The following is a 13,520-nucleotide window of genomic DNA, read 5'->3' on the forward strand; positions in this document are numbered from 1 at the left end:
CCAAGGATGGACTTGACCTCCTAAATTTTGCTTTGATCCATCTTTGGTGACAAGGTCGGAGCTATAAATGAGTTTACATCAGTTGGAATCGTCTGAGTGGATGGCCCATCTAAGTGCAGCCCCAATCAGCACATAGCAGATTGTGGGAAGAGCTCTGAGAACAGATTCTGTGCAACTCAGAGTGTGGTTCCTGGACCAGCAGCAGCATCTAGAAGTTTCTAGAAAGACAGAATCTCAGACCCCACCCCAGGCCTATAGAATCATAATCTGAATTTTAAGATTCCTGGCTGACTCAAAATCTGAAAAGCACTGCCATAAAGGAACCTGAGCAGGAAAATACTTCTTTTTCTCTAATTTTCAGAATGAGGAAAACAATGGCCTTCAAATCCTACAGATCATCCAGGAAACAGCAGTCATACATTTTTCCTTTTTGTTCTTGACCCTCCCTGTCAATATGCTTGCATTCACAGCCTCATGGTATAGTTATGAGTGTGTCTATTAGCCCCTGGATGGCTGCACTGTAAATTTCTCACCCTTTAGAGCCCCGGCACCTAGCAGGGTGCCTAGGACATAAAAGGTGTGTAACATGATGTCCACGAGGTCCCAAGTCCTGGCCCTGCCACAAGCCTCCATGTAGCTGTAAGATGAAAATAAGAAATCACATCCCTCAGAATGTTACAGCGGGAAGTAAATGAGCTGATTCAGGGAACACACTTAGGACCGCACCTGACACACAGAAGCCGCACGTAAGCGGTAACTGTTCTCATGGGTTCAATAAATGTTACACAAATGAATGATTAGGAACTGCATAAAAAAATTATGAAGATTAAAACTTGGTGCTCTGTTGCTCCAAAAATATGAAATTGAATTTTAAAATGCAAAGAAAGCCTGAGCTAAGGGGAGAAAAAAGGAGAATGGGTCAGAACAGATTCATAGGAAAAGCATGTGATTTGAAACTCGGAAGACCAGAGTTTGGGTCCCAGCTCTGTCCTTGATCAGCTGTGTGATTTCCTACAATAAGTTCCTGTGATTGATGACTCTTTTTAGGGGTTAAGCAAAAAAGGGTTTTGTACCTAACCGAGTAGGTGGACAGGGCCCACCTGGTTCCTGGTTGTATCCCTACATCTCAGCCCAGAGACGTTGCGTGATATTTTTGTTCAATTAGATTGGAGCATGCCCTCTCAATGGGGACAAAAATCAGATATTACAGTGGTTTGTGGCCGTCTAAAGCTCTACCCTAACAGATAAAATCTATTCGGTAGTATTTAATTTCTTTGAGGTGGAGGGAGATGACCGGGAGGGAATGTCTAAAAAGACTCCTTGGAAGGCAGAGAGTGAGGGGAACCATCTGGGGAAAAGCTCATTTAGAGGGCTCTGCAACTCCATAGCAGATGAGAGTTTCTAAGGAAGAAAAATCAAGGAGCAAAAGGCAGTAGCCAAAAGGCGAGCACAGTGAACCTGTGGAGAAAGAATTGAGATTTCAAGATCTGAGTGAGATGATGTCTGTGAAACATTTTTACAAAATGGAGAGCCATCCTCTTCCCTGGTGCTGCCTGCAGGGGTTTAAGCCAGCTCCTGGTTGGGACCACTGCTGTCCCCAGACCTCTGGTGAAGCCCAAGTTTGGTAAAAAGAGGGCCAAGAAGTTCATCTGGCACCAGTCAGACCTAGGTGTCAAAATTAAGCACAGTTGGTGGAAATCCAGAGGCACTGACAATAGGGTACACAGAAGATTCAAGGGCACGATCTTGTGCCCGACATTGACTACAGGAGCAACAAGAAAACCAAGCACATGCTCTCCAGTGCCTTCCACAAGTTTCTGGTCCACAACATCAAGAAGCTTGAAGTGCTGCTGATGTGCAACAAATCTTACTGTGTAGAGATTGCTCACAACGTCTCCTGCAAGCACCTCAGAGCCCTTGTGGAAAGAGCAGCCCAGCTGGCCATCAGTCCCCAATCCCAATGCCAGACTGCCCAGTGAAGAAAATAACAGACTGCTTATGTGCATGTTGTATTTGTGTTAATAAACCAATAGACTACAAAAAACAGGAAGAGCTATAGACCTGCATAATTGTGGAAAGAAAAGTCTTTAGGAAACATTTCAAGTTGGGTATTTGGCCCAGATTTAGTTCTTAGAATAGATGGGGGTTTGTTTCCCTATGCTCCACAACCCACCCACCCAAGTTTGATCCCTGATAACATAATCAGTACTTCTGTTCTGGAGCGTCACTAGATTCCAGGTGAGTGGAATTCAGCGTAAATTTCCCCATTAAATGATTACTGATCCAGCCCCCAAATATTTTGTAAGTGGGTCTCCTCTAGAAAACTCCACAGTAGGACCCCCCACCAAAACAGTGTTGTTGGTGGTTACATGAGCATTATAGGATGTACATCAGCACCAACAGAAAACCTGGGGGTAGAGGCTAAGCAAATAATCCTGCGTATTTCAAGAAGTTTCCATCCACTTAACACTTCTAACAGACTGCTGAAAATGTTAGTTTGAAAATCTTCCCACACAACACTACAAGTGGACAATGGCTATCCACCTTTTGAGAGAGGTCTTAGCAACCCTTCGTACCTGGTATCCTAACCTTCTTGCTATGGCCAAAGTCTTATTAAATTTCCTGTTACCCATTCAATGCTTCTACTTTGTTACTGTATTTCTTCTTTGGATGGTCAAAAGAATAAGACCATAAAGACAGGACACATGTAAAGGGAGGATTTAGTTTCCACTGTAACCCAAAGGCTAAATTAGGATGCTGGGCTCTTAAAATGAATCTGATCCCATTCACTGTGCTACTTTGTTTATTCACGAACATTCTGCTACGTGTTATTAGCAGTCAACTTGTGAGGAAAGGAGCCGTTCTTCCATTCCAACTATTTTCAAGGGTATCTGATTATAAACAGATAAGAGGATAGTGAAGTCGTGTAATTATTAAGAACCTTTCACAGAATTAATACATATGGCATTTCTCATGTAGTTTCTCAGGTCTGTCTTTTTTATTTTACTTTCATGCCTTGAGCACTGTGAGTAGTCTATTCTAGAATAGAAAGGGCACTCTCAAATTATTTTAATCCTGGTTCACATGGGAAGTAGCAGATGGATAAAGGAGGATTCTAAGAGGGGGTGAGGCTCCATTTGTATGAAAATAACTGAATTTCTATTTTATTATAGCTATGACTTAAGACCGTTTGGGGGGATTATATTTTATTTTTATAGAAGCCTAAATCACACGACCAAAAGTTTTAACATCATTACCGTTCTTAATGTATTCCACCAAAATCCCTTTATCTGCCAGCTATAATTTTTCAAAAGCACTTAAATATACAATATGGGTCATTTTGTAGTCTGCCTTGCTTAAAGGAGAGGAATGTGTTGTACCACACTCAGTGCCCAAGAGTCAGTGTAATTTGACCTCCTTTACTTGCCAGATAATCTCATTTGGTTTTGGTTTCCCTGGTGTGTGCTCAGTTCTGTGCTTCCCGGCAGTCATGCCTCTTGGTCCCCTGAGACAGTTGAACTGGGCGGGCTCTTGACACCTTCTGCTGCTCTGGGGAAGGCCCTGAGTCCAACCCACCCAACCGAGGCCAATAATTGAGGTGGTGCTTGGCGGAGGCAGGACTCTTCAGAAAGCTAATATGGAGTAGGATCAGCCTAAGGATTAATTGTCTGTGACTTTCTGTTAATGCTTACATTCTGCTTTATTCCTAGAAAGTTGTGGACCTCCCACACTAAAGCATGTGATTTATAACTGGAGTGATTCGATATCTCACAGCAGCCCCAGGAGTTTGGAATTGAGGATACAGCTCATTCTGAAGGTCCAGAGATCACTTGGCCCTTCTCTGGAGGGGAAAACCTCAGTTCATGTCCCAGCAGTGTCCCCTTCCCAGAAAATACAGCCAGGAGCAACTGGAGAGGCTGTGACTCCCATCTCTTTTGTGCAGAGAATGCTTTAACCTTGCACTGATCAGAAGCCTCACTGGTTAGATACAGGGCACTGAAGAAAAAGCGAGATCTTTCAATGGTGGGGCATGATTGGAAAGTCTTTACAACCCCTTCTTAATTCTGATACCTCTTAAGTGCCTATGGCTATATGGTCAGACATGGAAGCAGTCTCTAGAGGGGACTCTCAAGCTAGGACAGATGCTCTATGCCCCACACATGGGATGCCAGAATTCCAAGTTTCTTCAAAGAAAGAGGATTTGAAATTGCTAGAGGATGAAGGAAAATAGACTTTTATAGTAACTGAGAATGTGCTCTGTTAAAGAGTTTGGCTCTGTCGTGACTCTTACTCTAACAAAGACACCTGCTCTCTGCATTTAAAACCAGAAGGCCAAGAGACAGCGGCTGGCTTATTTCTGAGAAGCTGCCTAGCGCTTAAAATAGGAAGAGTAGAAGTCAATGTGGTCTCTTCTAACGTAAAAGAAAACCCTGTAAGCTCATGCTTGTGTAGGGGTGGTTACGGTTGTGCTCTTCTGTAGTGTGACCCGGTTTAGAATACAGAACACCTACCTTGTCATCTACGAGAACCGCGGGGGATGAAATGCTAGTCCTGAGCCAATAAGGGTGGGAATTGTTGGAAATTCTTGGATCGCCTGAACCTGAAGGTAGGAGAGATCGTTTCAAAAATGCAGAGCATAACAAACTACTTAGAAGTTAGTTCTGGTTTTGAGTGTATTTGTATCGATACTTTCACTTTAAATGAAAGTTTATTAAGGTTAATGTGGAAAAGGGGGATGATAGAGAACTCTAAGGTAGGCAGGAGTGAACTGTTCACAGTGGTTTCTGCATGCTAGAACCGTGGGTGAGCTTTTTTCTTGGATCTGTGCGAAGTGGGACAAATTCCCAACCCCATCTTGCCCACTGTTTGGGGGATTTTGTTCTTCTCTAAAAAGGTAAGAAAATAAGAGAGCTTCCCCCTCAATTGTAGTTACTGGCCAATCTTTTTTAAATTAAACTTTTTGTTTTTAGATCATTGTGCATTAACGTGTACTTGTAAGGAACGATATGGAGCTCTCTCCCATGTACCCTTTACTCTGTTCTCCCCCTCTGTGGTAACATCTTACATATTTTTATGTTGGTCATTTGGGGAGCGGGGAGGTGCAGAGAGCAAAAGGGAGAGAGAATCACAATCAGAGTCCACACTGTCCATGCAGAGCCCAACAGGGGGCTCGATCCTATGACTGGGAGATGACAATTGGAGCTAAATCAAGAGTTGGACACTTAACTGACTGAGCCACCCAGGTGTCCCAACAACTTACAAACGTATAACATCACAACCAGGATATCAACACTAATACGCGTTGAAGATACAGAACATTTCTATCACAAGGATGCCTTATGTTGCCTCTTTATAATCACCCCCTCTTCCTGCCACTCCTGCTTCTCTTTCTCTACCCCACAACCATTAATCTGTGCTCCAATTCTATACTTATTTTGAGACTGTCAGATAAATGTAATCATACAGTATATGACCTTTTGGGATTGCCTTTTTTCACACAGGATCATTCTCTGGAGATTGGTCTAAGTTGTATGTATGAATTGTTCTTTTCTATTGCTAAGTAGCATTCCGTGGTAGGGATGTGCCACAGTTCGACTAACCGTGAACCTGTTGAAGGACATCTGGGTTGTCTCTGGCTTTTGACTACTGCTAAAACCAAACAAAACTGCTATAAATGTACATTTTAATTTGGAAAAATGCCTAGAGGTACAATTGGTGGATTGTATGGTAGTTTTGTGTTAAAACAAATGTTTGGCAGGGTAGCAGAACCCTAGACATTCTTATAAGTGATGTGACTGCTCTAGTTTCTTCACATCTTCATCAGTATTTCAAGTTGTCACTATTTATTTTAGCCATTCTGCTATGTGTGTAGTGATATCTCATAACGGTTTTTAATTTTCACCCACATAGTGGCTAATGTTAAATATCATTTCATATACTTATTAACTATATATCCTCTTCAGATAAATGCCTGTTCACGTCTTTTGCCCACTTTTCAACTGAATTTTTTTAATTGCTTTCAGAACTCTTTATTCTAGAAACTAGTCCTCTTGTGAGATCTATGGTTTGCAAGTACTTTCTCCTAGTTTATACCTTGTATTTACATCCAATTCACAGGGACAAAAGTTTTTAATTTTGATGAAGTCCAGTGTATTTAACTTTACCTTTTATGGATTGTGTTTTGGGTATCAAGGCTAAGAACTCTTTGCCAGGCCCTAGGTCTCAAAGGTTTTCTATGTTTCTCCTAGGTTTCTATTTTGTATTTATACTGTGCTCCATTTTTAATTTTTACATCAAGTATGAAATTTATGGATAAGAACCTCTTTGCTGCTGTCGCACATCACAGACAAAACTGCCTCACCTGCCACCTTGCAAGGTTGTGCCTTATTGAGCACTTCTCTGCCACGAGCAGAGCAAAGACTGTCTGTGGCCTTCAAATCTATGGCGAAGGCCTGGCTTTTACAGTGGCTATGGGTGAAAGGCTGAGCAGACACTTGAGTCCATCAGACTCTTGTCAGAAAGGGTCACTTTCTAGATGCATGATATGGACATCGATCCACCACCCCGGATATGGCACCACCACCCTGAGCCTCAGTTTCTTAACTGGTATTAAGATTTTGAAGGTGAAATCAGATAAAATGTGTGAAATGATTGGTACATAGTTTTCAGTAAATGATCCCATTCAAACTGACCCATTACAGCTGTTGGAAAATGAGCAAGGGGTCATTGTCAGCAGAAGAAGACCAATTGTATACAGCCAATCCTGAATTTTCAAAGGGTGAATTATCTAGTTTATAGGTAAACTTGGAACTTTTGTACTCTTGCTTCCTAGCTGGGTGGCCAGTCCTTTCCCTGGTAACATAGTTAAATAAGGTAAATGAAAATTTTAGCGTAATTCAATTAATTGCTGGAAGATTGGAGGACTTAGGAAAATGACATGGGTGGGAACAGATTTTTTTGTCTGATTTTTTTTTTTATCAACTATCGTTAGATTTATGGAAAGATGTGAAATACCTATGCAATTAAACTCTGCCCTAAAATATTTAAAGAAATTCTACTTGTTCTCTTGGAAAGAAAAAATTGTTACCAGAGTTCGGTCCTCAAGACCATGTATATTAAATTTTCTGATTTTTTTTGAAACAAGCCAAATTTGCAAATGCCTTTTAAGCTCCATTACTGAAGAGTATAACATTGAAAAACCAGCTCCTACCTTTACTTCTCTCAGCACCTACTATCTTGTTTCTATTTTTTTTTCCTTGCACTGTGTTACCATCTCCATTTTGTCTTATAGAAAAGGAGTAAAGTGCCTCCTTTTTTTTTTTTTTTTTTTTTTTAAAGAAATCTCCCGGCAACATCTCCAGAACTGTGTCTAGGATTAATCATGTTGCATCAGGTGTGCCACAAATACTTTATTTTTATGCAATTGACTTTTTAAAAAACCAAGTAGGCACCAAAGGCATTTGTATTTTCTGTTACAGGACCATTTCAGAAGAGCAGTGTGCAGTGAGGGCCTAGGTGGAAGGCAGCAGTCATTTCTGATGTGTTCCTTGGAGGGGTGGAAAGACCATTAAGGCTTGTGCACATATACATCATGGGTCCTTTTCAGCAGCACCAGCTTGAGCCATAAACAGTCTCCCCAGTAACCATCCACTCCCCACCCTGACACTGGATCCTCAAAACCTGGAATTGAGACACATTTCTTAGCCTCAAGAATTAGATCCGTCCCTTGTCAGTTTACTGTCTTCTCACTTAGCTAGAGCATGTTTGGAAGAGAAATAGCTAATTGACACAAATTATCATTTGTTGGTATATATATTTTTAAGTTGGATCCTGGCATTGTTTAGAATGCCTAGCCTTTCAAAATCTTCTGACTAGGGGTACCTGAGTGACTCAGTAGGTAAAGCGTCTGACTTTGGCTCAGGTCACAATCTCAAGGTTAATGAGTTCCAGCCCTGGATCGGGCTTTCTGCTGTCAGCAGAGAGGTCCCTTCTGATTCTCTGTCTCCCTATCACTCTCTGCCACTCCCCCACTCTGTGTGTGTGTGTGTGCGCGCGCGCGCGTGTGCATGCATGCGCGCTTACATGCTGTCTCAAAAATGAATAAACTATTGGGGCACCTGGGTGGGTCAGTCGGTTAAAGATCTGACTTCGGCTCAGGTCACGAACTCGCTGTTTGTGGGTTTGAGCCCTGTGTAGGGCTCGTGGTGACAGCTCAGAGCCTGGAGCCTGCTTCGGATTCTGTGTCTCCCTCTCTGTTCCTTTCCTGCTGGCTCTGTCTGTGTCTCTCTCAAAAAGAAATTATTTTTTAATTTATTTAAAAAATTTTAAACTATTAAAAAATATCTTCTGATTAGAAGAATAAGCCTGTGTTGATACTAGATCTGAAACCTGAAATAGGGATGCCTGGGTGGCTCCGTGGGTTAAGCATCTCCTGATCTCCGCTCAGGTCTTGATCCTCAGGGTGGTGAGTTCAAGCCCTGTGTTGGACTCTGTGCTGGGCATGGAGCGTACTCTGAAAAAAATAAACCCTGAAAATAAGCTGAAGTTTCAGGAAGTTTGATGTTGACCTTTGATACCCCATAGAGGCTCTGCTTCCTGCTAACACATGAATTCTCATTGCCTCAGACTATCACAGGGAAAGGTGAAAAGATAAGAAATTACTTTCATAAAATTGACATTATACTAAATACTCATAAACCATAATCAACCTAAAAATTAATGTAAAATAGAGACTGAGAACCCTATTGCTTGCCTAACTTAATCTCTCCCCTGTGGTAAAACCAACTGTGTTTTGTTATTGTGTGTATGTTTCAAAGTCCCTTTCCATAGCTAACTACACCCAATGAACTCAATTATAACTCTTTGCTCCCATGTTTTCATCCTATTAAACGTTCTTTTTCTTTTTCTTATTATCCCAGAATCCCACTTCTCAACGGTACGGTTCATCTCGACAGCCAGGGAGAGAGCCTGGATGCTCAAGGTAGGGTTTAAATATAAAATAGTGTGGGAATCCTTGTCTACTGATGGAATTGAAGTATTGGTGCCTTTGTAACAATTTATCTTCACAATCCCATTTTACAATTAAAGTATTCCAGTAAACATTCTCCGTTAAAACATTATTTTTCAAACTATAATCCATCTCTCAAGTGTATCAAGGGCTAATTAACCACTATCAGCAATTCCTCTAAAAATGGCCAAGCAACTTAAAGTTTACTTTTGGAGATATTATTAATGATAAGTGAAGGGAGAATATCAAGATGTAATCAAGTCATCTCAGGACATTCAGTATTATTTGTGAACAAATATTCTATTTCATTTATTTATAATCAAAATCAAGGCAAATTCTCAGACTTTACAATAGGGAGTGGAGAGGATTTGGGAAGGAGACAAAGACTCAAAGCCTCATTTTTTTTTTCAGTTTAGGGTTTGTGTTTGAGACCCTATCATTTCAACTTCACTTATCTCTCACTGGTATTCTGAGTCTCTCTAATGCCTTCAAGGTTCACTCACCTCCAGCAGCTCCCTAGAACAAAGAAACAATTAACTGAAATTCCACCAGATGGCAACCTTTGGAAAGCCATCCACAGAGGTTTCAAAGCTGTGAGCTACTGTTGTTCAGAGAACAGTCTGAGTAAAACATCCAAGACTTCACCAAAAATGTTCTAAACATCTTTAGTTTTATTTCTTTCCCCCAACACCAAAAATTTTTACCAAAAAAAAAAAAAAAAAAGTTTCAGTACTAAAAGCTCAAATCAATGGATAATATATTTGGTTTGGGGTTCCATTGTGATAAATGCTGTGATTAATGGTTATTTCTTAATTATTTGAGCAGAGAAAGCTTAAATACTAACAAAGGATAGCATTTTAAGGAGTTATCTTGATATCAAACTAAGTGAAATTTGCAGGTATAAAATTCTTACTTGTATTGATGTGAAATAATTTATTTAAATGGGATGAGTAAACTTTTTTCCTTTTGCTCTAATGAAAATGGAGATCCTGAACTCTGACTGGTATCCAAGCAGCGGGACTTTTCAAGGACCAGAGCTGGGACAGAAGGAAGTAGAAAGGCGTCTGAGGGCAATTAAAGTAGAAAGAATCAAGGAGACCAGGAGAGTCATCTGAGCTTGCTTCATATGCCTAAAGCAGACCTTGAGTGCTCTTGGAAACTTCTTTTGCTACCAGCCCTTATGGTAGGGGGCCCATGCATCTGGAATAGTCCTGGTTTACTTCATTGTCTGGGAGCATGGTCTCATGAGCACCCCCTTTCACCCTCAAAAGTATCTGCATTTGGATGATAAATTCTATAGATGCCTATCTCCTAGACCGGTATGTTCAAAGAAAAAGTAATAGAAAAAGGTACCCCAATGCCTAAATGGGGTGTCTATTTATAAATGTCTTTATATCTAGGACTACAGGACAAATGCTCCCTTTTCTGTAAAGAGCCACATCATGAATATTTTCTGCCTGGTGGGCTATACGGGTCTCTGTCACTACTATTCAACTCATAGTGTGAAAACCGCCATGGACAATACATAAATGGCTTGGCGGTGTTCCAATAAAACGTTATTTATAGAAACAGACAGTAGATGGCATTTGGCTGGCAAGCCATAGTTTGTAGAACCTTGTGAGATAATAGTTCTCCACCATTTCCTATCTCCTTACCAAGAAGACCACTGTTCTTAATTCCTCTCCTTGCTCTTCATATCCCTTCTGGCTTGCAGCCTCCTTACTTAACCCTCTCAGAAACTAGTGTTAATAGTTGCTTGAGTGAGTCATCTCACTCACTTGTGTGGTTCCTGAGAATCCTTGACTGAGTCTAGCTGCTTGCTCCTTATCCAAATCTGTTTCTGCACTATGCCCAACAATGCCTGTACCTTCTACCTTATGACCCAGAATAGCCTCCCTAGTGAGGTCTCCTTTGAATCCTGGAGTTAAATCCTGGAGCATAGCTGTTTAGTAGACAATTCAGTTTTATGCTTTGGTCCTCACTAAATAACTATCTATGGAAAATATAGCCACATTAAGGAAAGATAAATGTTGATTATGCCAAATTTTTATTATAAAAATGATACATTTATAAGAAAGTTTGGAAAGAAGAAAATCACCCATAACAACACCATCCCAAAATAACTTCAGTTTTTTGCATATTTTCTTTTCTCACAAGTATTCCTGTTTTTCTATATTGGATGTGAACTTTGTGTTTTACTTAGTGTTAGTCATAAGCTTCTTTGAAGATCTTCAGAACTATCCTTGGAACACTATCATATCAATTATACCGTAGTAGCCTCCAATTTTGTTGTTGGTTTGGTTCAGTCTAATTTGTATCTTTTTGTTGTTGTTGTTGATTTCCTTACTACAAACTCCTAGAAGTGGATTATTCAAAGATATGACCATTCTTAAGACTTTTAAACTAGTCTATCATATTTCTTCACAAAAGGTTTGGAGTCCTTAGCACACTGAGAGTACTAGCCTCACCACAACTTGATCAGAAAGAGCATGTAATTCAATAATATTTGAGTGTCTCCTATATGTAAAAAAACAGTGCTAGTTGCTTTGATATACATATAAAAATGATAAGCTTTTCCCACATTTATTGAGTGCCTGCTCTAAACTATATATTGTAGAGTTTCCATGGTGAGCAGAAGATAGCTCATGTCTCAGAGTCTGACCTTATTGGGAAGCTAAGATAGATAAATGTAATCTCTATAACTGTATACAAAATGAGATACACCATAGGAGAAATACCGAAAGATGTGTTGGGAGCGTGGGAGGGCAGGTGGAAGGAAAGGTTGGGGTTGGAGGGTAGAGGTGGCATCTGAGCTGAACCTTGGAGGTGAGTTGGATTGGGATACTAATGTTGGGGAGATTGGCCGTTCATACCATAAACATTTATGGATGTGCCAGGTGCTACGCTAAAAGCTAAGGTTATAAGGGTAAATAAGATAGGGCTCTTAAAGGTTAGCATCTAATGGAATTGACTGTTTTTTTTTTTTTAAAATACACTAAGTAGGATGGCTTGTCTAGCAGAGGATCCACTGGGGGTAGGGATAAAGCCAGGGTACTCTCTGGAAGTGGAGCTTTTACTTGACTCCTCTTCTGACAGTCTTCCTCATTAGTTTCCTTTTCATAATCTGCGGGAGATCTGCTTCTATAAGTTTGAAGGTTATTCTAGTGGGCTGACCCAACATTCCAATTAAAATTGGCCTAGGGACTCCTGGGTGGCTCAGTCGGTTGAGTGGCCGACTTCGGCTCGGGTCATGATCTCACAGTCTGAGTTCGAGCCCCGCGTCGGGCTCTGTGCTGACGGCTCAGAGCATGGAACCTGCTTCGGATTCTGTGTCTGCCTCTCTCTTTCCCTCCCCTGCTCATGCTCTGTCTGTCTGTCTGTCTGTCTCTCTCTCTCTCTCTCTGTCAAAAATAAATAAACACTAAATTTTTTTTTTTTAATTGGCCAATACTTCTAGCCCCATCCCTACTCAGTCCTCAGTGAGTATATTCACTGAGAATACACTGAGCTAGGGCTGGGATCCCTGGCCCTCACCAGCTGAGGACTGGAGCAAATCACTAAGAATTAAAAGGGTTTCATTTACATCTTGTTCTTTAAACAGCTGGAAGGAACCTCAGTCTAATCCAACTCCCCCCATTTTAAAGATGAACGTTCTTGGGTGAGGAGAGTTAAGTGACAAACCTACCATTGGATGTTTGATGACCAAGTCCAGGCACCAGACCCTGACTTCTGACTCACTCACTGCTTGTTCTGTGCTCAGTGCTGCAATTTTCCCTGCCTACCTATACCATAGGGGTAATAAGAACTAAAAAGAGAATTAGCCCATGCATTTTTTTTCTGCATGTAGAAGCAATATGTGTCATATCCATTTCAGGCCACTGCTAACAAACTTTAAATTCTAATTTTTACATTACATTTTTTAATTTAAATTTTAAATTTTAATTTAATTAAAAATTTAATTTACTTAGCTAAATTAAATTTTATTTTATTTATTTATTTTAACGTTTATTTTTGAGACAGAGAGAGGGAGAGAGCATGAACAGGGGAGGGTCAGAGAAAGAGGGAGACACAGAATCCGAAACAGACTCCAGGCTCTGAGCCGTCAGCACAGAGCCCGACGTGGGGCTCGAACCCACGGACCGCGAGATCATGACCTGAGCCAAAGTCGGACGCTTAACTGACTGAGCCACCCAGATGCCCCTAAATAGCTAAATTAAATTTTAAATTAAATTTTAAATTAAACTAGTGCCCCGCACCCACTAGTGGGGGAGGGGCAAAGAGGTGGGGGTACAGATGATCTGAAGTGGATCTGTGCTGACAGCCATGAGCCCAAAGTAGGGCTCCCGAATGGTGAGATCATGATCTGCGCCAACATCTGATGCTCAACTGACTGAGCCACCCAGGCACCCCTGGGTTGTTTTCTGAAAGTGAAAGTAAGTAGAGAAAACTGCCAGTTTCGTATCTTAAAATGGTCCCTCTGGCAGCTGGGGTAGCGAGGTGGGTGGATTTGAAT

At 41.0% G+C, this 13,520-nt stretch overlaps 1 protein-coding gene across 5 annotated transcripts in view; it reads left to right on the plus strand.

The window, feature by feature from the left end:
• MAPRE2 (microtubule associated protein RP/EB family member 2) overlaps positions 1-13,520 on the plus strand; it is a 156,342-nt gene that overhangs the window by 18,602 nt on the left and 124,220 nt on the right. For all 5 annotated transcript variants that reach the window (XM_027068773.2, XM_015082325.3, XM_053206620.1 and 2 more), the window contains one exon: positions 8,919-8,980. Coding sequence is in view for 2 of the 5 variants with exons in the window: in XM_015082325.3 (XP_014937811.1) it covers positions 8,919-8,980 (62 nt within the window). In the remaining 3 variants the exon portion in view is untranslated. Of the gene's footprint in view, positions 1-8,918; positions 8,981-13,520 lie in introns of those variants that run through there.

Source organism: Acinonyx jubatus, chromosome D3 (genome assembly GCF_027475565.1).
Source record: "Acinonyx jubatus isolate Ajub_Pintada_27869175 chromosome D3, VMU_Ajub_asm_v1.0, whole genome shotgun sequence".
Taxonomy (NCBI): Eukaryota; Metazoa; Chordata; class Mammalia; order Carnivora; family Felidae; genus Acinonyx; species Acinonyx jubatus.